Source organism: Hyperolius riggenbachi, chromosome 4 (genome assembly GCF_040937935.1).
Source record: "Hyperolius riggenbachi isolate aHypRig1 chromosome 4, aHypRig1.pri, whole genome shotgun sequence".
Lineage (NCBI taxonomy): Eukaryota > Metazoa > Chordata > Amphibia > Anura > Hyperoliidae > Hyperolius > Hyperolius riggenbachi.
In genome coordinates, this window is record NC_090649.1 from 270,855,645 (window position 1) to 270,883,183 (window position 27,539).

At 43.2% G+C, this 27,539-nt stretch overlaps 1 protein-coding gene across 2 annotated transcripts in view; it reads right to left on the minus strand.

The window, feature by feature from the left end:
* Positions 1–456: 456 nt before the first annotated feature.
* PDSS2 (decaprenyl diphosphate synthase subunit 2) overlaps positions 457–27,539 on the minus strand; it is a 282,652-nt gene continuing 255,569 nt past the window's right edge. For both annotated transcript variants that reach the window (XM_068279435.1, XM_068279436.1), the window contains exons 7-9: positions 13,132–13,260; positions 11,607–11,642; positions 457–1,693 (exon numbers count right to left, since the gene is read on the minus strand). In XM_068279435.1, coding sequence (XP_068135536.1) covers positions 1,535–1,693; positions 11,607–11,642; positions 13,132–13,260 — 324 coding nt within the window. In that variant the 3' untranslated portion in view covers positions 457–1,534. The remainder of the gene's footprint in view (positions 1,694–11,606; positions 11,643–13,131; positions 13,261–27,539) is intronic.

The following is a 27,539-nucleotide window of genomic DNA, read 5'->3' on the forward strand; positions in this document are numbered from 1 at the left end:
AGCCTTCTTGTCAACGATGTTCTCACATTGCATGCATGCAAACCACAAAAATCATCTCCGATGAACAAAACAGAGACGGGCTCCGGTTCCGAGCTTGCCATTACCTAATATTCTGTCAATGGAATTTTCTGAGCTGTTTCATCTAACAAACTAAGGTTAGAAAAGAGAACATTTTAGATCCGGGATGATTGAAAAGGATGGAGGAAACTCATTTGTTCTTCTATTCATTACTTAGAAACACAAGCCCAGATTTCAAATACAGAAATGTAAAGTAAATAAGTAAATAAAGAAAAATCGACTGTTTCATTACATAATAATGGGGAGTTAAATGTTCTTTTTTAGGATCAAATCCAGTGTAGATTGTATTTTCTAACTCAGACCACCCAGAAGAATTATTTTAAGGCTTAATATATAAAATCCCAAACCAGCAAAATAGTATAATAATCATATGTCCATTTATTTTACAAGCTACAATTCTACCACTCAGTATATAGCAATTCTGCAGCACAATCATAAAAATAAGTCTTTCTGAAGTGTGAAAATTTATGTCACAGAAAAAATACAACAAATACACTTGGTTAAAAAAGTCACAACATATTACTTTGTCAGTTTTTTGACATTTGTTGCTACATTGTTGTCAAGTCTTTTGTCCAAGCATATTATCCCACTACTCACAATTGTAAGCATAACAAACAATTCAGTATCTGAAAACTTTATTTACATTTGCAAAAAACTGTTCATATGGTTTTGCTAAATAAAAAAAATGTAAATACTTTTAAAATAGTTCATATTTCCAACATCTATAATATATTTTTGATTTTCAATAAATCTATTTTCCTGGCTCCTTCATAGGTAAAAGCACAGATTAAGAATATTTCCCATGTGTAAGAAAGCCCACAATGTAGTCACTAAGAAATGTAAACTGTAGAAAGTTGCAGTTATTTTCTAAAACAGAAGACTATTAAAACGTCACTACTTTAACGATCAGTGCTTGAAAAAGGCCTCTGTGTACATCTAAAATGATGTGGTTTCTCATTTCATGGCAGTGAGGAGTGTCCTTGATGTGGGCGCACACTGCCTAGATCTGCTGAACTTAGTTTACAGAAGAGATTTCCTATTGACACCTGCAGAATCCCACCTCTTCTGTCCTCCCAGGAGCAGGAAAACCACAGGCCACCATACTGGCGCCATCCCTAGCTATGTCCAATCAATAAGGACTTATTTCCTGGCCATTTGCTGAGGTCACAGCAGAAAACCTCATTAATAATTTCTACTTGTTTAGCCTCAAGTGTGCTTCTGGCATGACAAGAGAAAACGATTTGACCTTTTTTTTTCTCTCGTTCTATTTTTATCTTTAGCTATTCAAGCAAGAAAAAAAAAATAGGTTGAGCACCCTTTGCACAGTATGTGAATACGAATGCAGGCCGACTGATGTTCATTCAGGAGTTTGCAGTCCACAGTACTCAGGCTGATAGATAGAAAATGAACAAAAAATAATTTAAATTAGCAGCAATATGTAAAGCCAAGCAGGAAGTCATGAAAACCTGGTCACAGCATATACAATGTTCTCTAAGGCAGATCTGGCCTTTGAGGGAGGGAAGCAATGTAGGGTCTCCAGAGCTTTGTTTCCATGGTAACGGCACAGGTCAATAGCTGAAGTCACACCTTTGCCAGCCTTGATTGCCTCTTGCAACTGTAAAAAAGCATAGACATGTCTGACAAGCCATTTGTGTTGTCACATGGTATACAGTATTTTTATTCTGATGAGATGAATAAGAATATCATCCGTAATGCATGTAGAAAAGAAAAGTGCCACCTCCTCTAAGACACAAGACTGTATGACTCAAGACGAGACAGGTCCTTTGTTTGGTTAAGTGACGAGGAGCATTATTGTCTGCCCAGTTTAGTAGCTGCAGAACTGACAACACCACAGTTGTTGGGTGCTTCTCTGGTAATAGAGGTTACAGGGTGTGATAATCGCAATGTGATGTTGAACTGAATATTCAGAGCTGCCAATAATATCAGAATGGCCAGGCAGCACCATCACCAAGAATTTCACCCGCTCTGTGATTTTATGTAAAAGAATAGATTGTAGGAAAAGGCTTGTTTGTACTACATTTTCCCCATGGCCTGGGAAACACTAAATACTCACAGAATACTTTCTGCTCCAGAAACCATTCCTGATTCACAAGAGAAATCTCAGCCACAGCTACTAGTGTGCTCAGTTGAATTTTTCAAATGTAATCTCCTAATGACATTTCTGTTATCCCGAGAAAATTCCCCACCAAGAGCCCTGATTACATGTGTTGTAAATCAGAACCGTAGGCAAAGCTATTGTGCTCCGAGAATCCAACTGAGGTTTTCACAGGCTGGCGACAAATCCACAACAAGCCCATGCTTTAACCATTTCACGTCTGATATCCTTGTGTGGTTAATCCTTGCTAATCCTGTGCTTTCCCCACTATGCATCTGATATACTGGTATTGAGGAAAAAAAATCTACAACTACTCTGTGTTAAGTGATTAGTTATGTACATTATAACCCATTACTGATTTTCATCACTGACAAAGATATACAGACCCTCCATTGCCTGTTATTTACAAATATTTCCCATTATCAGCTGCCAGCTTCTCTTTCTGCCCTCCAAATCCACTGCCAGGGACTTTCTTAAGCTGGCTCTACAGTTATTGATTTTTATGCGGGATCAACCTTTCAATCCAATTTTTGAATCTAATCAAGAGAGAATTCATACACATTTTGGCCGAGTGATCAAAAATTATCGATATTGGCCAGATAATCGAAAAACCCATAATTGGTCACGTAGGAACATTTTGGTCAATTGTACAGGAATCGGCTGGTATTCTCTTATGTGTTGATCGATGTAAGATTAACTCCTTGTTTGTAAACATGTGCTTTGGCATTGTTCGAATAATAGTTTGTTATGTTGAAATGCAAATACCCGTATTTCGCGCCGTATAAGACGCTCCGGAATATAAGACGCACCCAGGTTTAGAGGGCAAAAACCAGAGAAAAAAATTATATATACTAAACCTGGTGCGTCCATATTCCAGGAGAGTCTTGTACATGTTACCCCTCAAATGTTGTCCTCCTGTGTCCCATTGTCTCCCCATGTGTCCTCTGTGTCCCCAATACCTGCCCCATGTGTCCTCTGTGTCCCCCATACCTGCCCCATGTGTCACCCATGCATACCCCATGTGTCATCTGTGTGTCCCTCATACATGCTCCATGTGCCCTGTGTCACCCATGCCTGCCCTATATGCTTGCCCTATGTGTTGTCTGTGTCCCCCATACCTGTCCCATGTGTCCTCTGTGGCAACCATGCATGTCCCATGTGTCCTTTGTGTCCCTCATGCCTCATGTGTCCCTCATGCCTGCCCCATGTGTCCTCCATGTGTCCCCCATGTGTCCTCTGTGTCCCCCATGTGTCCTCTGTGTCCCCCATGTGTCCTCTGTGTCACCCATGTGTCCTCTGTGTCACTCATGTGTCCTCTGTGTCACCCATGCCTGCCGTGTCCTCTGTTTTCCTCATGCCTGCCAGATGTGCCTGAGTCCCCCTCGTGTGTCTAAGTTGTGGCTGCAGACGACGTATGCCTCTGCCCTCTCCCTGTTATGTGTCCGGCGTGTGTAATATGCCCCCTCCCGCTGTGTTCCTTATCTCTGCGTGAGTGTCTAATATGCCCGCTCCCGCCTGCCTTATCTCCCTCCCCCATGTCTTGGCTGGCCCCCCCCGGGTGTTAATCTGCAGCGGCTTACCTCTCCGCCATGCCCGCGAGGATTGGAGACCTCCTTCCCAGCCGCGCATCTCGCTCTAGTGATCGGCATGTGGTGATTGCGTCATTATCACATGCCGATCACTAGAGCGAGATGCGCAGCTGGGAAGGAGGTCTCCAATCCTCGCGGGTATGGCGGAGAGGTAAGCCGCTGCAGATTAACACCCGGGGGGGCCAGCCAAGACATGGGGGAGGGAGATAAGGCAGGCGGGAGCGGGAATATTAGACACTCACGCAGAGATAAGGAACACAGCGGGAGGGGGCATGTTACACACGCCGGACACATTACAAGCATGGGGAGCGGGCAGAGGCATACGTCGTCTGCAGCCACAACTTACATACACAGGCAGGGAATTCCCGACGTGGCGGCGGGTCGCGGTCTGTATCGGCGGGCGTTTCTAAGTCGGGCATTCCCTGCCTTTGCCGTATAAGATGCAGGGACTTTTTCCCCCTATTTTTGACGGAGAAAAAGTGCGTCTTATACGGTGAAAAATACGGTAGATTGATATTTCATCACAAATCTACCAGATGTCACATCTAGAGTGTGGTGCAGAGTTCATATATTATTTGAAGGATAAGCCATGTTCTAATTGAATACAAACATCGATTGAAAGATCGATTGCACGTAATGTGATTAGTGTATGGACAGCTTTAGCGTTACTTACCCATCTGTAATATGTAATCTTAGCATTACTTATTGGTTTCATATCCATTATAAGTTGCCCAGACTAACCACTGCTCAGTCTGCCTCAGGGGGTGTGTGATCATCACCAGGGGCAACAAGTGATAAACTAAACAGGATGTAATACCCTGGTGTCCGATTCCCAGGAGGTCCCTTGCTCCCTGGCAGAGGCCAGCAGCAATCTGGAAGCATGGCTTAGTAAGTATCTCAACCTTCCCCTCTCCCCCGCTTTCTAGGGTGATGGGCTCCACTCCACTCACAGGTACCATCAGCCTCTTGTGTCTGCATGTATCGGGTCCTGACTGGTTGCCATCAATAAGCCACAACATGCTGACACTAAAGTTAAAGTTAAAGTTACAAGTTAAAGGAGACAACCCATCGCCACAGTATTCAGGAGAGGCGATGGACACAAGACTACTAGGGAATGCCTTAAAAGGAACCTGAGGTGATAGACATATAGATGTTGCCATATTTATTTCCTCTTAAATAATACCAGCTGCCTGGCAGTCCTGCTCACCTCTTTGTCGTCTGAATCACACAACTGAAACAAGCATGCAGCTAATCCAGTCAAACACCTATTCTACATGCTTGTTCAGGGTCTATGGCTAAAAGTATTAAAGGGGATCAGCAGGACAGCCAGGCAATGTGCATTGTTTAAAAGTAAATTAACATGACAGCCTCCATATGACTTTAAAGAGGAAAGGGGGGGGGGGGGGAACTAGACTACCAGGGAAACTATAGGGAAGGAGGGGTACAAAACTACATGGGAGTGCTGTGCGAAAGGTGGGGGGGGGGGGGGGGAGGACCACTAGATTACCAGGGACTATCTTAAAGAGGAAAGGAGGAGGGGCTATTACTATAAAAATACCATTTAGCCACATTTTATAGCTCTATTCTCTTTTGAAACCATACCTCCTTCATAGTATGCTTTATAAAAACCTTTTAAACCTCCCCACCACCTGTCCCTGTTTACTTTTAGACTTTTTTTTATAATCGTAGTACTGGGAGAAAAAAATGCTTATAAATATACCTATATTACAAAATTCAATATAATCACCATGCATTGTTGTAGCAACAACATTCAAGTTTTATAATAAATGAATATGTTGGCACTTTATTATCAAAAGAAAGTCCAGTTTTTCCATATATAATTATATATATTATATATATATATATATATATATATAAAATATAATATATATATATATATATATATATATATCCACTTTACCCCCACGCGTACGGATTTCTCCGCCCTTTTCTTTCCCTCCTAAAAAACCAGGGACGGAGAAATCCGTACCTTCCGCGCTACCGCCGCTGTCCGCGCTCCCGCCGCTCGTGCGTGCGCACCCGCCCCTCGTGCGCGCTGCCGTCCGCTCGCCCGGAGATCAATGAACGGGAAAATCCATTCCCGTTCGTTGATCTAAGCCCCCGCAATGATCTGCTGCTTCTTTCAGAAACAGCGAGATCATTGTGAGTCTCCCAGCCTCCTACTGCTTCCTGTAAGCGTCCTTCCGGACGCTTACAGGTCGCATGTAAACAAACACTCTGTGGCCATCTTGTGGCCAAATAGTAAACTACACCCTAAAAGCATTTTACATATACAAACATTACATTTACACAATAAATTAACTCATTACCTCCCACACTCCCCAATTTTAATTTTTTTTTGTAATTTAAAAAAAAAAAAAAATACAATAAAAAAAAAAACATAAATAGTTACCTTAGGGACTGAACTTTTTAAATATTTATGTCAAGAGGGTATAACACTGTTACTTTATAAACTGCGGGCTTGTAATTAGGGATGGATGCAAAACTGAAAAAAATGCACCTTTATTTCCAAATAAAATATTGTCGCCAAACATTGTGATAGGGACATAATTTAAATGGTTTTATAACCGGGACAAATGGGTTAATACATTTCATGGGTTTTAACCGGTTCAGCGCCGCAGTGCCGAAAATCTCATGCATCCGAGCAACGTTCACCTCCCATTCATTCGCCTATAACTTTATTGCTACTTATCACAATGAATTGATCTATATCTTGTTTTTTCCGCCACTAATTAGGCTTTCTTTGGGTAGTACATTTTGCTAAGAATTATTTTTTTCTAAATCCATTTTAACAGGAAGATTAAGAAAGAAATGAAAAAAAATCATTATTTCTCAGTTTTTGGCCATTATAGTTTGAAATTAATATACGCTACCGTAATTAAAACTCATTTATTTTGTTTGCCTATCTGTCGCGGTTATTTCACCGTTTAAACGATGTCCCTATCACAATTTATAGTGCCGATATTTCATTTAGAAATAAAGGTGCATTTTTTCAATTTGCGTCCATCGCTATTTATAGGCTTATAATTTTAAATAATATAATAACATACTCTCTTGACATGCATATTTAAAAAGTTCAGACCCTTGGGTAACTATTTATGTTGTTTTTGTTTTTTTTTATTGTATTTTTTTTTTGTTTTTTTTAAATAAAAAAATGTATGTGGGTAATTTTTGGGGTGGGAGGGAAACTGCTATTTTCTAATGTAAAATAATGTAATTGTTTTATTAAAAATGTATGTGGGTGCAGTTTACTATTTGGCCACAAGATGGCCACAGTGAGCAAAGTCCTGGATGCGAACTATGTCGCATCCAGGAACTAAAATTCAGAGGAGTTGTTTCCTGGGGGGCAGAAATACCACGCTCTCTGGAGAGAAAGCGTCGGTATTTCTGCGGGGAAGTCAGATCGGTGAATGGGAATTATATTCCCATTCACTGATCGGGGGGCTAGCGGCGGGTGCGCGCGCGGGCGCGCGCCCGATCGCGCGCACCACGCAGGGAACACAGCAGTGCCTTTCTGGACGAGAAAGCTCGTCCAGAAAGGCCGAACTGGTTAATTACAGTAGCATGCTTTATTTAAAAACCATAATGGCCGAAAACTGAAAAATAATAATTTTTTCCCACATTTTTTGCCATTTCCCCATTAAAACACATTTAGAATAAAATAATTCTTGGCATAATGTCCCACCTAAAGAAAGCCTAATTGGTGGCGAAAAAAACAAGCTATAGTTCATTTCATTGGGATAAGTAATAATAAAGTTATAGATGAATGAATGGAAGGAGCACTGAAAGGTGAAAATTGCTCTGGTGGTCAGGGGGTAAAACCCCTCAGTGGTGAAGTGGATATATATATATATATATATATATATATATATATATAATGTATTTATTTTAAGTATTTATATAGCGACAACATATTACGCAGCGCTGTACAGAGTTTATTGTCTTGTCAATAACTGTCCCTCAGATGGGCTCACAATCTAGTCCCCACCATAGTCATATGTCTATGTATGTATCGTGTAGTGCATGTATCGTAGTCCAGGGCCAATTTAGGGGACAGCCAAATAACGTATCTGTACGTTTTTGGGATGTGGGAGGAAACCGGGGTGCCCGGAGGAAACCCACACAGACACGGGAGAACATACAAACTCCTTGCAGATGTTGACCTGGCTGGGATTCGAACCAGGGACCCAGCGCTGCAAGGCGAGAGCGCTAACCACTACTCCACCGTGCTGATATATATATATATATACACAGTGGAGGAAATAATTATTTGACCCCTCACTGATTTTGTAAGTTTGTCCAATGACAAAGAAATGAAAAGTCTCAGAACAGTATCATTTCAATGGTAGGTTTATTTTAACAGTGGCAGATAGCACATCAAAAGGAAAATCGAAAAAATAACCTTAAATAAAAGATAGCAACTGATTTGCATTTCATTGAGTGAAATAAGTTTTTGAACCCTCTAACAATAAAAGACTTAATACTTAGTGGAAAAACCCTTGTTTGCAAGCACAGAGGTCAAACGTTTCTTGTAATTGATGACCAAGTTTGCACACATTTTAGGAGTAATGTTGGTCCACTCCTCTTTGCAGATCATCTCTAAATCCCTAAGGTTTCGAGGCTGTCTCTGTGCAACTCTGAGCTTGAGCTCCCTCCATAGGTTTTCTATTGGATTAAGGTCCGGAGACTGACTAGGCCACTCCATGACCTTTAATGTGCTTCTTCTTGAGCCACTCCTTTGTTGCCTTTGCTGTATGTTTTGGGTCATTGTCGTGCTGGAACACACATCCGCGACCCATTTTTAGTTTCCTGGCAGAGGGAAGGAGGTTGTCGTTCAGGATTTCACGATACATGGCTCCGTTCATTTTCCCGTTAATGCGATTAAGTTGTCCTGTGCCCTTAGCAGAAAACCCCCCCCAAAGCAAAATGTTTCCACCCCCATGCTTGACGGTGGGGACGGTGTTTTGGGGGTCATAGGCAGCATTTTTCTTCCTCCAAACACAGCGAGTTGAGTTAATGCCAAAGAGCTCTATTTTGGTCTCATCAGACCACAGCACCTTCTCCCAGTCGCTCACAGAATCATTCAGGTGTTCATTGACAAACTTCAGACGGGCCTGCACATGTGCCTTCTTGAGCAGGGGGACCTTGCGAGCCCTGCAGGATTTTAATCCATTGCGGTGTAATGTGTTTCCAATGGTTTTCTTGGTGACTGTGGTCCCTGATAATTTGAGGTCATTCACTAACTCCTCCTGTGTAGTTCTAGGATGCTTTTCACCTTTCTCAGAACCATTGACACCCCACGAGGTGAGATCTTGCGCGGAGCCCCAGAGCGAGGTCGATTGATGGTCATTTTGTGCTCCTTCCATTTTCGAACAATCGCACCAACAGTTGTCACCTTCTCTCCCAGCTTCTTGCTAATGGTTTTGTAGCCCATTCCAGCCTTGTGCAGGTCTACAATTTTGTCTCTGACATCCTTGGACAGCTCTTTGGTCTTTCCCATGTTGGAGAGTTTGGAGTCTGCTTGATTGATTGATTCTGTGGACAGGTGTCTTTTATACAGGTGACTAGTTAAGACAGGTGTCCTTAATGAGGGTGACTAATTGAGTAGAAGTGTCTAACCACTCTGTGGGAGCCAGAACTCTTAATGGTTGGTAGGGGTTCAAAAACTTATTTCACTCAATGAAATGCAAATCAGTTGCTATCTTTTATTTAAGGTCATTTTTTCGATTTTCCTTTTGATGTGCTATCTGCCACTGTTAAAATAAACCTACCATTGAAATGATACTGTTCTGAGACTTTTCATTTCTTTGTCATTGGACAAACTTACAAAATCAGTGAGGGGTCAAATAATTATTTCCTCCACTGTATATATATATATATATATATATATATATATATATATATTTATTAATTAATGTTCAGCGCTGCGTAATATGTTGGCGCTTTATAAATACAATAAATAATAATAATAATAATTATAATTATTATTATTATTATTATTATTATTAATATATATATATATATATATATATATATATATATATATATATATATATATATATATATATATATATATATATATATATATATATATATATATATATATATATAATCACTAAGGTGTCATAAGAAGTGATGAAAGAATTGCTGGGTAAATTGGCTAAATCTAAACATCAAAACTGCTCTAGTCCACAAGGAGGGAAAAGAAACAGGACTAGGTGCAAAGTGTACATATGCTAGCTGGTCAGCTAAAGGCCACCTTTGCCAAAAATCTAGTACAGGTGAAAAAAATAAGAATATCATGAAAAAGTCCATTTATTTCAGTATTTCAACTTAAAAGGTAAAACTAATATATGAAATTAAAACCCTTTGCAGGTGGTTTGATTTAACCATTTCAGCCCGCGGAGAGTTTTCACCTTCTGCATCAGAGCAATTTCACCTCCCATTCATTCGCTAATAACTTTATCACTTCTTAACACAATTTATTGATCTATATCTTGTTTTTTCTGCCACTAATTAGGCTTTCTTTGGGTGGTACATTTTGCTAAGAATTATTTTTTTATAAATGCATTTTACCAGGATTAATAAGAAAAAAAAATGGAAAAAATTCATTTCTCAGTTTTCGTCCATTATAGCTTCAAAATAATCCACGCTACCATAATTAAAACCTATGTATTTTATTTACCCGTTTGTCTCGGTTATGACACCATTTATATGTTGTCCCTATCACAATGTATGGTGCCAATATTTTATTTGGAAATAAAGGTGCATTTTTCCCGTTTTGCGTCCATCACTATTTACAAGCTTATAACGTAAAAAATGTTTGTAGTATACACCCTTCAAATGCATATTTAAAAAGTTCAGACCTTTAGGTAACTATTTATGGGTTGTTGTTTTTTTTTTTAACTGTAATTTTTTTTTCCATTAAAATTTTTATTTGGGTAATATTTTGGTGTGGGAAATAAACAATTTTAATGTTATTATATGTGTAAATTGTAATGTAAAAAATATGTAGATGTAGTTTTAATATTGGCCGCCTTGAGTTTTTGTTCTCTCCTTGTGCTTCTCGCTAACCGGAAGCACAAGGAGGACACGGAACATTTTATTTGCAGAAAGACTGAAGCCTCTAGAAAGAACGCTTCCGTTTTTCTGCTGGGGACACGGATCCGCTCACTGATCCCAGGGCTACCGGGGGACAGAACGGGGGTGCGCTTGAGCACGCCGAAGTGCGTCTGTTAGTGAGCATCACGTCCGGGTGGCTGAAATGGTTAATTAGCTGATTAGAGTCTGAAACTTTGAGCATATATTATTGACATTTTCACAATATTCTAATGGTCTGAGATTTTGGAGTTCTCATAAGTTGCAAGCCATATTCATCAAAATTATAACAAAGGCTTGAAATTTCTCACTTTGCATGAAATGAGTCAATTTCATATATTAGTTTCACCTTTTAAGTTGAATTACTGAAATAAATGTAATAATAATTGTTTGAGTTTCACCTGTATGTGTTTAGAGATCAAGATGCTTTACTATACCTAAGCTCTAGCTTAGGCTGGGGTTGGCATGCAGTATCCATGGGAGCAAACAATGTTATGGCAAAGCTGTGTTTTAGGACATTTGAGTGCAGGGCTTTTGGCTCCTTTTTTGCCTATAATATCGCAATCTGGTACTACTCCACAACTGAATAACTCTATCTCACAGAATTGTACTGTAAAGTCCTCCAGGAACTTCGTTTTAAACAAGTTCTGAATATGTGTTTTTCCCACCCTCTGGCATTAAACAATGTATGTAGCTCTCCTTACCTTAGCCAAGTCAATCATGTTGCCCTTTGGTTGAGCCTAGTGGGTAAAAAACATACAATGCAGAATATTTAGAGACAATTTTACTCATTCAGTCATCGTAATTAACACATTGATGTTCACTACAAATCAGGGATACTACTGCTTCATGAGCATACAACATGTAATGATGCAGATTTTATGATTTACATTAGCCCTACTTCCTGCAATGGTGAGCTTAAAGTGAACCTCCAGACTAAAAATCTACTCAGCAGCATTGAAAGGGCTTGGTGTTTCTTTAACAGTTGCACAGCATCAGAACTTAGTTTTTCATACCAAAGCCTCATTTTTAGCAGATTAGAAGCTAAGCTCCGCCCCATTAAAGAAAACTTCCCGGGCATTTTTACCCTGATGCTGTGCAAAGCATTAAGGGATTTCCTATGTTGTTGTTCTCATTGCCTAGCAACTGGAAGGGGTGATCAGGACACAAAACAGTTGGAACTGTGTCTCATGCTCCCTGTCACCTCCTTTCAACCAAAAAGATGGCTGCCCCCATGAAATCACAAACATTTGCCTGTTCTTTTAAAACAGGGTGAGTAAGAGATTATATTACCTATCTATTTTAATTAACATCACTAATGTAACTTAATGACAGTTTGTTTGTTTAGGCTGAAGTTTCTCTTTAAAGAGACTCTGAAGTCTCCGTAAATTCAGGTTTTTATTGCAAAAACCTGTTCAACATGATAGCCCTAACTAAAACGCTGTATCCCCGCTGCTGAAATCTAACTAAATCCCCCCAAACTCCTCCGGGCACACTGCGGGGAGAGCTTTCATGAGAGGCAGAGCTTTCAGCTGCAGCTCTGCCTCTGCACGCGTCTATCAGCGTGCCTCTCCGCCTCCGCCCGCCCCTCACAGTCTTTCTTCACTGAGAGGGGCGGGGGGGGAGGCAGAGATACGCGCTGATAGACGCGTGTAGAGGCAGAGCTGCAGCTGAAAGCTCTGCCTCTTACGGAAGAGCACAGGGCAGCAAAATCCATGACCAAGAAGGTTGTGGATTTTGCGAGGGGAGTTTGGGGGGGATTTAATTAGATTTCAGCGGCGGGGATATGGCTATCACGTTGAACAGGTTTTTGCAATAAAAACCTGAATTTACGGAGACTTCAGAGTCTCTTTAAGCAACTTCTGGCCAGAGTTGTGATGATTCTTCTGGTGATCTGCCTGAGGCATGAGCAGTTCCTTTGCAAGAGTTGCTTGTGACAAAATAAAACAGTAAAAGGCATCTCCAGCGTCACTTTAGATCTGCAAGCATACCACTAGAGGGCCCTCTCTGGGTATCAGTATTTCCCTGTACATGTCTAAAGGGATACAGGGAAACCTCTATAAATGTGAATGTGCCCTGTTCCTGCATCTCATGTTTTTTCACTTTCTGATTTCCTACTCGGCAGTACATTGGTACCAGAGGAGTGAGTAGTACAGGACAGGGTGGTTCCTTCTATGCCCTAACTAGATGTTAGGGCTATATAAATGCATAATAAAATTCTGCACTTACCACTTTAATTTGTTCCATCCAGGCATCTCTTCCTATAGACTCCTGGTGAAGAACAACTGGAGCAGAATTCAGACTGAGAGAACCACCAGGATGTTTACCATTTATGAATGGCTGTAGGTCAGAATTAAGCTGGAAATCAATGGTCAAATATCAGTTGATTAATTTAAAGTCTTCCTATACACTTTTTTGATGTGAAAATACTTTGAATTTACGCATAGTACCCAAAATACCAGTGTAAAATGATCTTTGAATGTAATAAATGTTCCATTTTAGTTGATCCAAGATAAACTTTTACTCATTGTGCAGGAGGAGGTTACTAACCATTGATTTCAGAGGCAGAGAGGAGGAGGAGAGGGGACTGAATTTACACACAGCTAAGCTGATAGCATCTCCAGCCCTCAGCCTGTGACAATGTGTCAAACAGAACATGGCTGCCCTCATTGTATCACAGGAATAAATAATCAAACTTTTGAAGCTGTTTGAAGCTAGATATGCTGTGTAAACTATCTAAACTTTAGATAAGATATATAGACAAGTTACTGGTTATAGTTAGTTTTTCATCACGGATCCGCTTTAAGGTGTTTTTTCCCTCTCAGAATGGTAACAGGATTTCTGAGCTCATGAGATAGACAGATTCCCTATATTTGAAGTACCACTGTCACTTTAGTATGCACAGTAATAATAATTTGCATATTCAGTAGTGGTGCATTGTGGGTAACCACAAATGTTCACTTATAGCTGAATTATTGCAAGTTTCCTTCTGTTTAAAGAAGGCAAATTTTACCAAGCATTGCTTATTAGTAAAAGGGCTTTTCGGTCTCTTTTATCCCCCTATACATTCCTAGTGGTTTGGGTCACCCCAAGCTGCTTGGTTACTCTGTTGTACTGGTCCAAGCCCTATCCCATACAGCCATATCAATTCCTACCATGTACTGACGAGGACGAAAAGTCCAAAACAGGCTGTCTACATGTGGGGTTGATGTGGCTGTGTAATATTTAAAGCTATAGGCTTTGCTATACACCAGCGGTTCTGGATGCTTGCCTGGCTTACAGGGGCGAAAAGAGATCATTTGCATATTCAGTAGTGGTGCATTGTGGGTAACCACAAATGTTTACTTATTGCTGAATTATTGCAAATTTCCTTCTTATTTTCACCAAGCATTGCTTATTAGTAGGAAGGCTTTTCGGTCTCTTTTATCCCCCTATACATTCCTAGTGGTTTGGGTCACCCCGAGCTGCTTGGTTACTCTTTAGTATGCACACAAACTGTATAATGTTGCTCAAATCTCTCCCAACAAGTAGGGGGCACCATCAAGATGTTATAGAAATTTTTGAAAGTCCCAGGGCTCCCCACAAAAACATGGTCACCAGCTCATATAGCACTTTGCTGGTGAGGTGACAGGAAGCCACACAAGATGGAATCCACCAGAGCTGAATAGTGGTGCAGCAGCACTTCAAAGACCTGTCAAAGGCAATGTAAGCAGAACCAGTGACAAGCTTATAAAGCACGTCAGCAATTTTATTCAGAAATGGTGGCTTACAGCTCATGCAGCTGCCTGTTCCCTTGTTGCTAAATATCAGCACCCGTGCTGTATGACTTGGACCAGCAATGAGGTGAGGAAAAGATGCACGCTGCAAAATATGACCGTAATTTGGTGCCCATGGGTTGCGAAATTTACTGAACAGGGTGTGGGTAATGGATGTGGCACGAGCAGGTTGCAGTCTACATTATTTTGGAGGGAAAAGGAGCAGTATGAAGGGAATAGGAGAGATATGAGCAGGATTATGGATACAGTGTATGGAGTAGAGTACAGTCGAGAGAGGCCCAGTAACTAGGCAAAGGAGCAAAACAGGCATTTTGTTCCTCTCTGAGCCATTTTTCTCTCTTCCTTCTTCAATCTGCCTTTCTGAAGCATTATGCTCTCTCTCTGCCACTTTAGTTTCTCCCTCTCTCTTACTCAACCACTTTAGTCTCTCACTCTGTGGAAATCCTACAGGGCAATGATACAAAATTGGGAGGATGGGAAGACTAGAATGCTAAAACAAACACCCACAACCCTACTAAATCCCCAACAAAAGTTCAGAGGTGACTTCCTTCAGCATCTTCCACCCTTATATAGCCAGTAACGGTGTAATAATAGCAGTATAAACTCTTGCAGTGTCTTCTGGGAGGGGGCCATAGTGCCAGCTATTACTTACCTGCCCTTCCAAAGAACCAAAGGAGGGGGCAGTAGGGAAGGCTTGCCACTCAACCTCTCTCTCTCCAGTTCCAATCTATAGGAGTTGATTCAACAATCTTGTACTGAAGCTTACATTAGTGCATATAAACTATAACTACAGGGAACATCAAGATCTGGGTGTACACACCAGTAATCAACATGCCATAGCCCTACAAATAAAAGTAATAGCATCATTCATCTTGAGTAGAAAAACATAAGAAGGTGCAGGACAGATTCTAAATCAGTAGTTCACCCTTCCATATTTCCAACGCGAACAGGTGACTAACGCATTACATGCACGATTTATATATTTGATGCATCTGTTCCTGTGAAATTCCCTTTATAAAACTCAGTCGCATGATTAGTGCACAAAGCACAAATGTTGCTCAAAGAGTCAATGGCCTTGATTCATAAAGCATTACCTCATGCGGTAATGCTGAAAACAGCAGACTTTACCGACCACTTAGCAAAGTGTCAATTCATAAAGGCTGTTACCGCATGAAAAGCTGACATTACCAACCAGGGAGATAAATTACCGACTTGGCTGTAGTTACCGCCAACACGTCAGTAAATTGTCAGCAAATGCCAATTCATAAAGCCTTCAACAAGCGGTAAGCCTGGAGGTAGTTACCGACACCTCTAGTGAGGCGTTAACAGACAGCTCTGATGAATGCAAAGTGCAGAGAGCCGAAGTCTGTTTGAGTCATCTGTGGAGAGAACCGTCTGTGTGAGTCATTTGAGCAGGCAGGGAAAGTCTGTGCAAGTCATCTGTCTGAGTCATCTGAGTGAGTCATTTTTGCAGAGAGCCGTCTGTGCGAGTCATTTCTGCAGGGCAAAAGAGAGAATTGCCACACTGCTCTACTCTACCGCTCAAGGGCTGCGGTAATTTACCGACCTCCAACAGCAGCTAGGGAAATCTTTATGAATTAGCACACAGACCGGGAAAATACCGAGTGCGGTATTTTCCCGACAAGATTTTTTTTATCGCGCTGCTGTTTATGAATCGAGGCCAATATCACAGCCAGATTATTTGGGGAAGCTGCTTAAAAGGAACCTCAAGTGAGAGGGATATGGAGGCTGCCATATTTTTTTCCTTTTAAACAAGAGGGAGAGTGTTAGCTATGTAGATAAAGGTCACTATCTTAGGGGTATACATACCAGTATTCGACCCAGGGAGGATTAGTGTAAGGCGAATATGTAGGGATTAGCTGGGGGGGGGGGGGGGGGGGGGGGGGGGTTGGGTGTTAGTTTCAGGAGGCAGGGAAGAAAGTAATAGAATAATAAAGCAGATAGGTTTTTCTGATCTATTTTTTGATTACTTCTGTACAAAATCAGAAAAATGATCAGGAATCAGATCAGACCTGTCAGACATTATCGATCTGATGTGAAATCTGATGGGAAATTGCACGGTGTGTACCAGGCACGAAGTGTGATCCCAAAAAGATGTTCTCAGCAGAATTATTTACATGACTCAATCAAACAAAGCATTGCTGAGGTTCCATCCATATTCCACAGATTTCCTACTGAAATCTACTGAATTTTAATGTGCTGTGTGTGATAGGAATCCATCCCTCCCTGATCAGGTTCTGATAGATGAGTCATTGATCATTTTGCCATATCGTGTGTCAGTCGATAAATGTATGTCTTGACCAGACAAATAACATTTATATTGTGCTTTTCTCCTGGCGGAGTCAAAGAGCTTGAACTGCAGCCACTAGGGCCTGCTCAGTAGGCATTGGCAGTGGTAGGGAGTCTAGCCCAAGGACTCCTTACTGAATAGGAAGATCCGAGATGTGAACCCAGGTCTCCTACGTCAGGGGCAGAGACCTAGCACACTATCCAGCCACTCTATTAAGCCTGCTGATAAAAGCAGAGAGCAAAATAACGATTTATCATTGCACTTCTTCTCCACACTGCCAGTTATAAAGCTCCCAGCCCTGTGCATATAAAAAGGCCTTTAGATACTCACAGCATAGTCCCTTCCTTCCCAGTATGAGTGCAGAGTATAGCATTAAGAGTTTACTAAGACAGATTCAAATACTTCCGTTTTCTAACATTTGTCTTTGACATCACAGAAAATTATAACAGATCTGGGGTTGTTCTCCTGATCTTTATCATACGAGTCAAAGACCTGGAATAAGCATACACTATACGTTTCACAGTGTTTCATTGGGTAGCATGCTTTTCATAGTTTATGGACACACAAGGTACTGAAAGGCAGGGTCAGAATAACAATGTCAGTACCTGTACCTTTAACAAAAATATAACAATGGCAGTTGCCATAATTCTGTTCCCATAGGTTCCCTTTAATTGAAAGGAACTTTTGTCAAATAGAAAGCAATGTGAATTTTATTGAAGAAGCATGTTCAAGAACCAGGGGAAATAAATGCGTTTCCAAACAGCATCCATATTTTTGCATAACAAAAGAGGCCTGGCCTCGCTGGAATAGAGAACACAGCGAGAGACATTTAATAACCCAGAGAAGAGACAGCGTGCTACTAGGAAGGAGGAGGAAATGTGAACGCTGCTGCACGTCTGTCAATTTGCTTTAGACTGACATCAGGCCTCATTTTAGATTTGTCATTTGTCAACATTGTGTGTATCCCCATGAGGATGCAGTAGTTTGCAATGTAACAGGAAAAACTCATAGCTGTCACCCACTGGAATCCAGGATGCTCCTGGGCAAATCCAAAAAACTTCAGGGAATACATCACTAGAGTGCTATGTACTTGAAAATAGTGCTAAATTATGTATGCAAAAATCTGTTCTCTCTCATTACCTTACACAGTGTATACAGGGATAGAAATGGGGGAGTATTGACAGAGTACCAAGAAGCAGAGCAAAATGGCATTAAAGAGAACGTGTCACCATCGCCAAAACCACATTACATGGATACTAACAGATACAGTGTGAAGTGCAAGATAGGCCAGTGGTCAATAACTCTTCAGTATGGGGGAATAAAAGAAGGAGCAGATTAGCTGCCCCGAAATAGAACATGTCATCTTCAGTATTGAATGTATCAGTCATGTTATACAAGCAGTGTTCAACAAGGAAGAAAGCTGGTACATCCAAAATCAATCTTTATTGGTTCCATGTAAAAATATGTATGTTTCGCAGCCACGTAGGACCCCTTTACCAAGGCAATAATTGCTCTGAGGCACAGATCTGTCTGCTGCTGTGCAAACGATTCTGCTTAGGAAGTTGGGAGTCTGTCTCCTCTAACACTCACCGACAGTGATGTGCATTCAATGGGATGAGCATTGCTGCTGCTGATCTCATTGAATGCACATCGCTGTCAGCGAGTGTTAGAGGAGCCAGACTCCCAACTTCCCTATGCAGAATCTTTTGCACAGCAGCAGACAGATCTTTGCCTCAGAGCAATTATTGCCTTGATGAAGGGGTCCTACGCGGCTCCGAAACGTTGGCCATATTTTTACATGGAACCAATAACGATTGATTTTGGGTGTGCCAGCTTTCCTTCTTGTTGAATACTGCATAGAGGGCCTCATCCCTCTTTTCAGCTGTCGCACTCCTCTTAAAGACTATGGGTTTGATTCATTAGTGAGTGTGAGACAATACTACCCATGTGATGTTATACAAGCAGGGCCTGTTCTAGACTTTTTGCTGCCCGAGGCAAACTTGTGAGGATGCACACCCTGATTAGGAATCACCGTGCAGCACCCGACAATTTACTCTCCTTCAGTTAGCAAGGAAGAATATGCAACAACTTGAGACATGACACTCTGCAGCTCAACACAATAACACACTGGATGACTGGTTGCAAGTCTGTGACAAACAAACTGCTCACCCTCAGCCAGTCAGCCACCCTCCATTCCTTCTGAGTCAGGACAGCAGTGCCCCCTCCTCCCTTCTGCTTTGCAAGTCAAATGAAACACTGCTGCTCTCCTGCCTCCCCCCTTCCTTCCTTACTGTCAGACTCCTCACACAGCACAACAAGTTGCTTTTACCCAATGATGACCTCTTCCCCTTGCTCGCTATCCTCTCGCTTCTTCTCCTACTCTGACTGCATGCTGTAAGTGTAAACACAGTAAAAAACATGCCACCTCTGTAATCTCCATGCCTGATGCAAGTGTTTCACCTTGCTTCATGAGAGAACCAGCCCTGTATACAAGTTACAGCTGTATACATCTGTATAAATGAAAGCTTGATTGCAGGTACAGTTTTTAAAATGCATTTGATAGAATATTGTTACAATTAATTAAATGAGTCATAATACTGACCTTCTCCCCTCCACCAAGCTAATGATGAGCTTGTTCACAAACATTTCACTTGATCAAACTATAAGATGCACCTGATTCTAGTGCAACTGATGGACATTTTTCATCCTATTCGATCAAGCACCAAAACGGCTCAGTGAATGGATATCTTTAATGTAAACCTCTGCAAGATTTGGCAGGTGCCAGGGTTAGCAATTCACCAGCTCGCCCATAAATTGAAACATCGTGCCCTCCTTGGTTGCACAAAGTGTTTCCAAAGCTCTGTGGCCACTCCCACCCGAGTTGCCCCCCTCCCCCTCCATCTTGGCAGTAAACTATTAGTCCGTGGCTTTTGAGCTGAGGGTGTGCTGAGGCAATACAGGTGGGGGTGGCCACAGTTTCTCAAACACTTTGGGCAAAAACCACCCCGGCGGATTCTTGCATAACTAAAACAGAGGTTTACACTACATTTTTTTTTATTTTACTACCTTGGGGCCCTGTTCACAGCGATCAGTTGCGTAGCTTAATAATTTTGCATGTCACAGTACTGTGTTGTAACTGATTGCTTTATTCTAACTTTGTCCAAGTCTATGTCGAGTCTCCATTGCAGTTTACGCTCATTTTATAAGAGCACATTATACAACTGACCATTGTGAACTTTGCCTGGTATTCTTTAAACCTGATTTCAACTCCGAGATCCAACTTTAGTCATAGCTACTCTTCTACCTGCAATACATGGATACAGATTTCACCTGCAGAACTAAGGCTATGCAAGAGAAGATATAGTTAACTTTCACCATAGGAAAGGAAGCTGTGACACACAAGCAAATGTTACACCTTACATTCATGCAGCTGTCTTTTTGCAATACACAGCTGATTGGTGAAAATGGAGAGCTGCCTCTCTACAGATTACACATTCTCAATAGTGGCAGAAAACATAGGGTTCCATAGTAGTAGAGTACATACAGTATCTCAAAGCAGATAAGCATTGTGGTAGGTACAGCTAACAAACAATTAGAGGGAGAGGAGTGTTGGGGAGGAATTTCACATAGTTCTGAGTAGTGGCCAGGGTAATGCATGTCAGAAGTAGGGGGGTAAAACAAAGTTCACACAGCACTACATTTAAAATCAACACACAAAAAGCAGTAGCTCAGCTCCTGGATGCTTCTGGAATGAGTTGTGCTTTTTTTGCAGTTGCAAGACCCATCTTGATGGAAAGGGAGTGTACATTGTTTAACCAATCAGAAGCCTGCAATGTACAGACTTGAAGTGTCAACTGAAAAGTTGCTGACATGTTGCAGGAAAGACCACTTACATGCAGGATGCTATGCAACACATGCTGGACTTTAACCGCTTCCGGACAGCGGTGATTGAAATCTTCGCCCTGTTTGGAGGCTGTTATTCCTGCCAGGGTGTAGATTTCACCTCACCACCACCTCGCGAACTTGCAGATCATGTCGCTCTTTGCCCACCGCAGTTCACTAGCGCAGAGCTCCATGAGTCGGTCAGGAGCCGATTTCATGGGTTCCTAACCCTGTCCTCAATGTGAGCAAATCCCATTGGCTTACATTGATCACAGGAACAGGAGCTAATACAATCGGCTCCTGACCGGCTCACGGGGCTCTGCAGTCATTGAGACGGCAGAGTAGGTGGGCTAAGCCGACAGGTGTGCGATGTGAGCGGCGGTAGCGGCAATTCGTCGTTTTGAAGTAGTTTTTGGTGCCAGCGGTCTCTGGTCCTTAAGGGGCCAGAGACTGCTTTTACTGAAGGGGTTAAATAAAAAAGAAGCAAATATTGTAATTTCAATTGAGATGTATAACATGACACCAGGGTGAAAATTTAGCACCAACAGAGGTGTTCCTGACTCACAGTAATGCAATGCCAATGCACTTAAAACATACGGAACCCCCACCCCATCTCTCTTCCCCAAGTGCAACTAAAGGTGCCTGGGATCCTCCACAAATTTCCATCCTGTCTGTCTTGCTACACTAATACCACTAGTGTTCTATCATCGGGTTCTCCAACACTAGAAGCAGAGATGCCAAAGTGTCTCCCCCCCCCCGTATTGTGCCCGCCCAGTAAGGGTAGCACATGTGCATTCAGTATTAAAGTACGTCCTATCGACAGTACAGGTAGCCCCATGTAATACATAATATAAGTAGCCTTATGTTCCCCCAGTATAGTAAGCCTCATGTCCCCCCCATTATAGGTAGTCAGCTCCCAACCCCCAGTATAGGCCAGATTCCCCTCTTGTATAGGTAGCCAGGTACTGGTAGACAAATTCCCCCCTTTGTATAGGTAGTCAGAGTCCGCTCTTGTATAGGTAGACAAATTTTCCCCCTTGAGTAGGTAGACAGACTCCCCCTTGTAAACGTAGCCAGATTTTCCCCCTTCTATAGGGAGACAGCCCCCCCCCCCCCACACACACACACACAGCTACTGGCATCTTCAGCTTCTTCTCCTCAACGCCACCTAACAACTGGAGTTCATGCTGTAGCTAGTACCCCTCATCATGTGACTCGCTAACACATACAGACGTGTCACATAATGAGAGACACCAGCTGCAGCCTTGTAGAACAGCTTGGTGCTCCATCCTGTGTTTCCTATATCCACAATCTGATGCGCTTTTTTTTCTCGCCACCCAATAAGCTAATGGAGATAACCCTGAAATAAACGTTCAGAGAGTGCACATTGTGCCAAGTATTGCTTTAATAATTTTACACTATGCACCCTGGAGGAGGTGCTACCAGCACAAAGGGATCAATCACAGCTCTCTCCCCTTCGTAGATTCACTCACTGACAGGATGCTTGTATTACTGCATGTACAGTAATAGCCCACTCCGGTTAAAAGTCCAGAAACACGCACACTGGCAAATCTCTCTGTACAGATCGTTAGCCCTGGCCGCATACACAGAGCAGTACATCCACATGGGTTTGTTTCCTCACTGGAACAGTGTCAGCGTACCTCCCGACTCTTTCCTACACGTTTCATCACCACTTGACTCATTCACCAGCCCCTGAATAGTGTTTAATCAGAGTGGAGTGACTCTTGTTTTTCGCTGCGATCCCCTGACTTTAGCTGGTGTGTTGAATCCATTGGAGCGCAGTTTTTTTCTTTGATTGCTGGCATCCTGTGTTTCCTGCTACACTACTACCATTACTGCTCTGTCATCACTGATCATTGCTGGGACAAGGTTCTCCAGCACCAGAGGCAGAGACAAAGTGTACCCCCGCTCTGAACTTTGCCCACTCCAGTGACAGTAGCAGATGTGCCTCCAGTATTAAATAGGTCCCCCCAGTGTAGGCAAGATGTGCCTCCAGTATTAAATAGGTCCCCCCAGTGTAGGCATCCTTATATCGCCCAGTATAGGAGGCCCCATGCCCCCCTCCCCCAAGTGTAGGAAGCTAGAGTCCTCCCTATTTATAGGTACCACAAGTATGATTAAGCTACTTGGGGAAGAGAGAACAACCGTGCAAATAGCTGCCCGATACATGTCACCACCTGCCACCAACTGAGAGGACAACACTACTTAGAAGGAATCAAACTACGTGTAATCCCAATAACTAAAATAAGCATTTATAATCAATAAAGCTTTTATTGGATTTGGACAGATTCCCCCTGGGATAGGTAGACAGATTCCACCCGGTATAGGTAACCAGACTCCCCCTTGTATAGGTAGCCAGATTCTTCCTTTGTATAAGTAGACAGATTTCCACCTAGTATTGGTACCCAGTTCCCCCCCCCCCCCTCCCCTTAGTATAGGTACCCAGATTCCCTCCTTGTAGGTGTAGACAGAGTCCCCACTGTACAGGTAGACTGAGTCCCCTCTGATACTGGTAGCCAGATTCCCCCCTTGTATTGGTAGTCAGAGCCCACATATTGTATAGGCAGACAGACTCCCCCCTGGTATAGGTAGAGATTCCCCCTTGTATAGGTAGAGAGATTCCCCCCTTCTATAAGTAGCCAGACTCCCTCCCCAGTATTGGTGCCAAGAGTCTTCCCTTGTATAGGTACCCAGAGTCCCCCCTTGTATAGGTAGCCAGATTCCCCAGGCTCCTGTCATCTTCAGCTTTTTCTCCTCAAAGCAACCTAGCAACCAGAGTTCATGCTGCAGCCAGTACCTCTCATTATGTGACTCGCTGACACATACAGACGTGTCACATAATGAGAGACGCCAGCTGCAGCCTTGGAGACCAGCTAGGTGCCACCATCCTGTGTTTCCTGCTACACTACTACCACTACTGTTCTGTCATCACTAATGCTATAGAACCTTGTCCCAACATTGATCACAGGCAAAGATTCCAAAGTGGGCGACCCTGAATTGTGCACGTCCCAGTAAAGGTAGCACATGCACATCCAGTATTAAATTAGGTCCACTCTCCCAGTATAGGCAGCCTTATGTCCCCCAGTTTAGGGAGCCCCATTTATTAAATAGTAGAAGTAGCCTATGTCCCGTTTCCCCCCCCCCCCCCCCCCCCCCAAGTATAGGCAGCCAGTCCCCCAGTATAGGTAGCCAAACACCCCCCTAAGTATAGGTAACCAGACATCCCTAAGTATAATTAGAGTTCCCCCTAAGTATAGGTAGCCAGAGTCCTCCCTTGTATAGGCAGCCAGATTCCCCCATTGTATAGGTAGCTAGAGTCCTCCCTTGTATAGGTATCCAGAGTCCTCCCTTGTATAGGTACCCAGAGTCCTCCCTTGTATAGGTACCCAGAGTGCTCCCTTGTATAGGTACCCAGAGTCCTCTCTTGTATAGTTAGCCAGCTCTCCCCTTGTATAGGCAGCAAGATTTCCCCCTTGTTAAGGTAGACAGATTCCCCCCCTGATATGGGTAGCCAGATTAACCCCCCCCCCCCCGGTATAGGTAGACAAAGCCCGCCTCACCCCTCCAGGCTCCTGGTATCTTCAGCTTCTTCTAACAGCACCACCTAATGCCTGGAGTTCATGCTGCAGCCAGTGCTTCTCATCATGTGACTGGCTGACACATATAGACGTGTCACATAATGAGAGACGCCAGCTGCAGCTTCGGAGAACAGCTTAATGCTCCATACTGTGTTTCCTGCTACACTACTACCATTACTGTTCTGTCATCACTGCTCAATGCTGGGACAAGGTTCTCCAGCACTAGAGGCAGAGACTCCAAAGTGTGCCCCCCCCCCACTCCGAATTGTGCCCACCCCAGTAAGGGCCCATTCTCACCTGAGTGGGGATTGCACGATTCCCGCTCACGGCAAACCGCTAGCGGGTCTGCAAAAACCGCTACACAATGTAGCGAGTGGAAGTGTTCTCACTGCCGCGGTCAGCGATAACCGCAACCGCGCTGCATGCAGCGGTTTGCCGGCGACGAGCGCTCCGCGATTAGCAATCGTGATTAGCGTGCAAAGCACACTAATCGCGATCGCTCCAAAACCGCCGCAGTGTCCAGTGATTTGTCCGCGCTAATCGCAGGAAAATCACTGCGATTATAAGTGTGAACGGGCCCTAAAGGTAACACATGTGCATCCAGTATTAAAGTAGGTATAGGTAGTCCTGTGTCCCCTGTGCAGGCAGTGTGACCAGGGGGCCCTGAGGGTGAGGCCCACTTCCTGCTACACTGCAGTAAATACGTACCTGTGAGGACTGCCCAGTTCCAGAGACTTTTTGCCCACATCCCGGATTTAACCTCCTACTGGGGGAAGAGAAAACAACCATGCAAATAGCTGCCCGATACATGTCACCAACTGAGAGGTACAGGATACCCCATGGACTGTATACCCCTTATGCTAAAACTATAACCCCCCCCATGATCTGTATATCTCAGCCTCCCATACTGTCCCTTATATCCTTCACACCATTATACACCATATACCCTAACCCCTATACCTTTCTATTATTTCCACAATCCCCCAATGTTAATGTTTTGCTTTGGCAATGCTTAATGTATTTAGTCCTGTCAATAAAGCTTTTATGGATTTGGACAGATTGCGCCCCCCCCCCCCCCACGGTATAGGTGGTAGACAGATCCCCCCCATTGTATAGGTAGCCAGATTATCGGCTGGTATAGGTACCCAGATCCTCTCCTTGTATAGGTAGACAGAGTCCCCCATTGTACAGGTAGACTGAGTTCGCCTTATATAGGTAGCCAGATTCCCCACTTGTATAGGTAGACAGATTCCCCCATTATAGGTAGACAGAGCCCCCCACCTCTTCAGGCTCCTGGTATCTTCAGCTTCTTTTTCTCAGCACCACCTAGTGCCTGGAGTTCATGCTGCAGCCAGTACCTCTCATTATGTGACTCGCTGACACGTGCAGACGTGTCACATAATGAGAGACGCCAGCTGCAGCCTTGGAGAACAGCTTGGTGCCCCATCCTGTGGTTTCCTGCTACACTACTACCACTACTGTTGTGTCATCACTGATCAGTGCTGGGACAAGGTTCACCAGCAATAGAGGCAGAGATGCCAAAGTGTGACCCCCCCCCCTTCCCCCTGAATTATGCCCACCCCAGTAAAGGGAACATGTGCATCCAGTATTAAAGTACCGTCTTTCCCCGAAAATAAGACAGTGTCTTATATTAATTTTTGCTCTAAAAGATGTGCTAGGGCTTATTTTCAGAGCATGTCTTATATTTCTATTAGGAAGCATGCTCAAAATTCCAGCAAGGGCTTATTTTCAGGGTAGGTCTTATTTTCAGGGAAAGAGGGTAGGTCCCCTCCCCCACTATAGGTGCCCTTATGGTGCAAGTAGCCTTATATTTTCCCAGTAAAGGAAGCCCTATGTCCCCACCAGTATAGGTAGCCAGCCCCCAGCCCCAGTATAGGTAGCTGGACTCCCCCCTAAGTATAGGTAACCAGAGTCCCTTCCCCCAAGTATAATTAGCTAGAGTCCCCCCTGAGTATAGGTAGCCAGTGTCCTCCCTTGTATAGGCAGCCACATCCCCCATTGTATAGGTACCCAGAGTCCCTCCTTGATTGGGTAACAAGATTACTCCCTTGTATAGGTAGACAGATTCACCTCTGGTATAGGTAGCCAGAGTCCCGCTCCCCCTTATATAGGTAGCCAGATCCCCAATTGTATAGGTAGCCAGATCCCCAATTGTATAGGTAGCCAGATTCCTCCCTGGTATAGGTAGACTGAGGCCCCCCTCACCTCTCCAGGCTCCTGGTATCTTCAGCTTCTTCTTCTCCTCAGCACCACCTAATGTCTGGAGTTCATGCTGCAGCCAGTGCCTCTCATCATGTGACTCGCTGACACATATAGACGTGTCAAATGATGAGAGACGTCGGCTTCAGCCTTGGAGAACAGCTTGGTGTTCCATCCTGTGTTTTACTTGTACACCAACTACATTTCTACCACTAATGTTCTGTCATCACTGCTGAGTGTTTGGACAAGGTTCTCCAGCACCAGAGATTTTGAAGTGCACCCCCTCTGAATTGTGCCTGCTCCAGTAAAAGCAGCAGATGTGCACCCAGATTCTCTCCTAGTATAGGTAGCCCGATTACCCCCTTGTACAGGTAGCCAGATCCCCCCCCCCCCCAGTATAGGTAGCCAAAGCCCCCCCCCTGTACAGGTAGCCGGAGCACCGCCCCCCCTGTACAGGTAGCCGGAGCCCCCCCCCGTACAGGTAGCCGGAGCCCCCCCTGCTGTCTTATCTCACTCTATCACTAATTAACACTTTTCTTTCCGTACTTTTATATTTCCAGATTCCTAGCTGCTCTCTTTCTCATCCTAAATGCTACTGCATTAACCTTGTAAAGTGATGATACATCTGCAAGTAAGTTTGCTGGAGCCCAGAGGTCAGGACGATCTCACAATTCCTTCTCTGCCTTAATGGTCACACTTTTTGCTTATGATTTTTAAGGAATTTGTGACCTGCATACATGAAGTACATCCCAACAATGCATTGCCAAGCTGTCAGTGACCCTAATTATGGATATTAGTGTAATCCAGAACAATATTGTCTACACCTGCTAGAAGTCTGAGCAAGGAGTG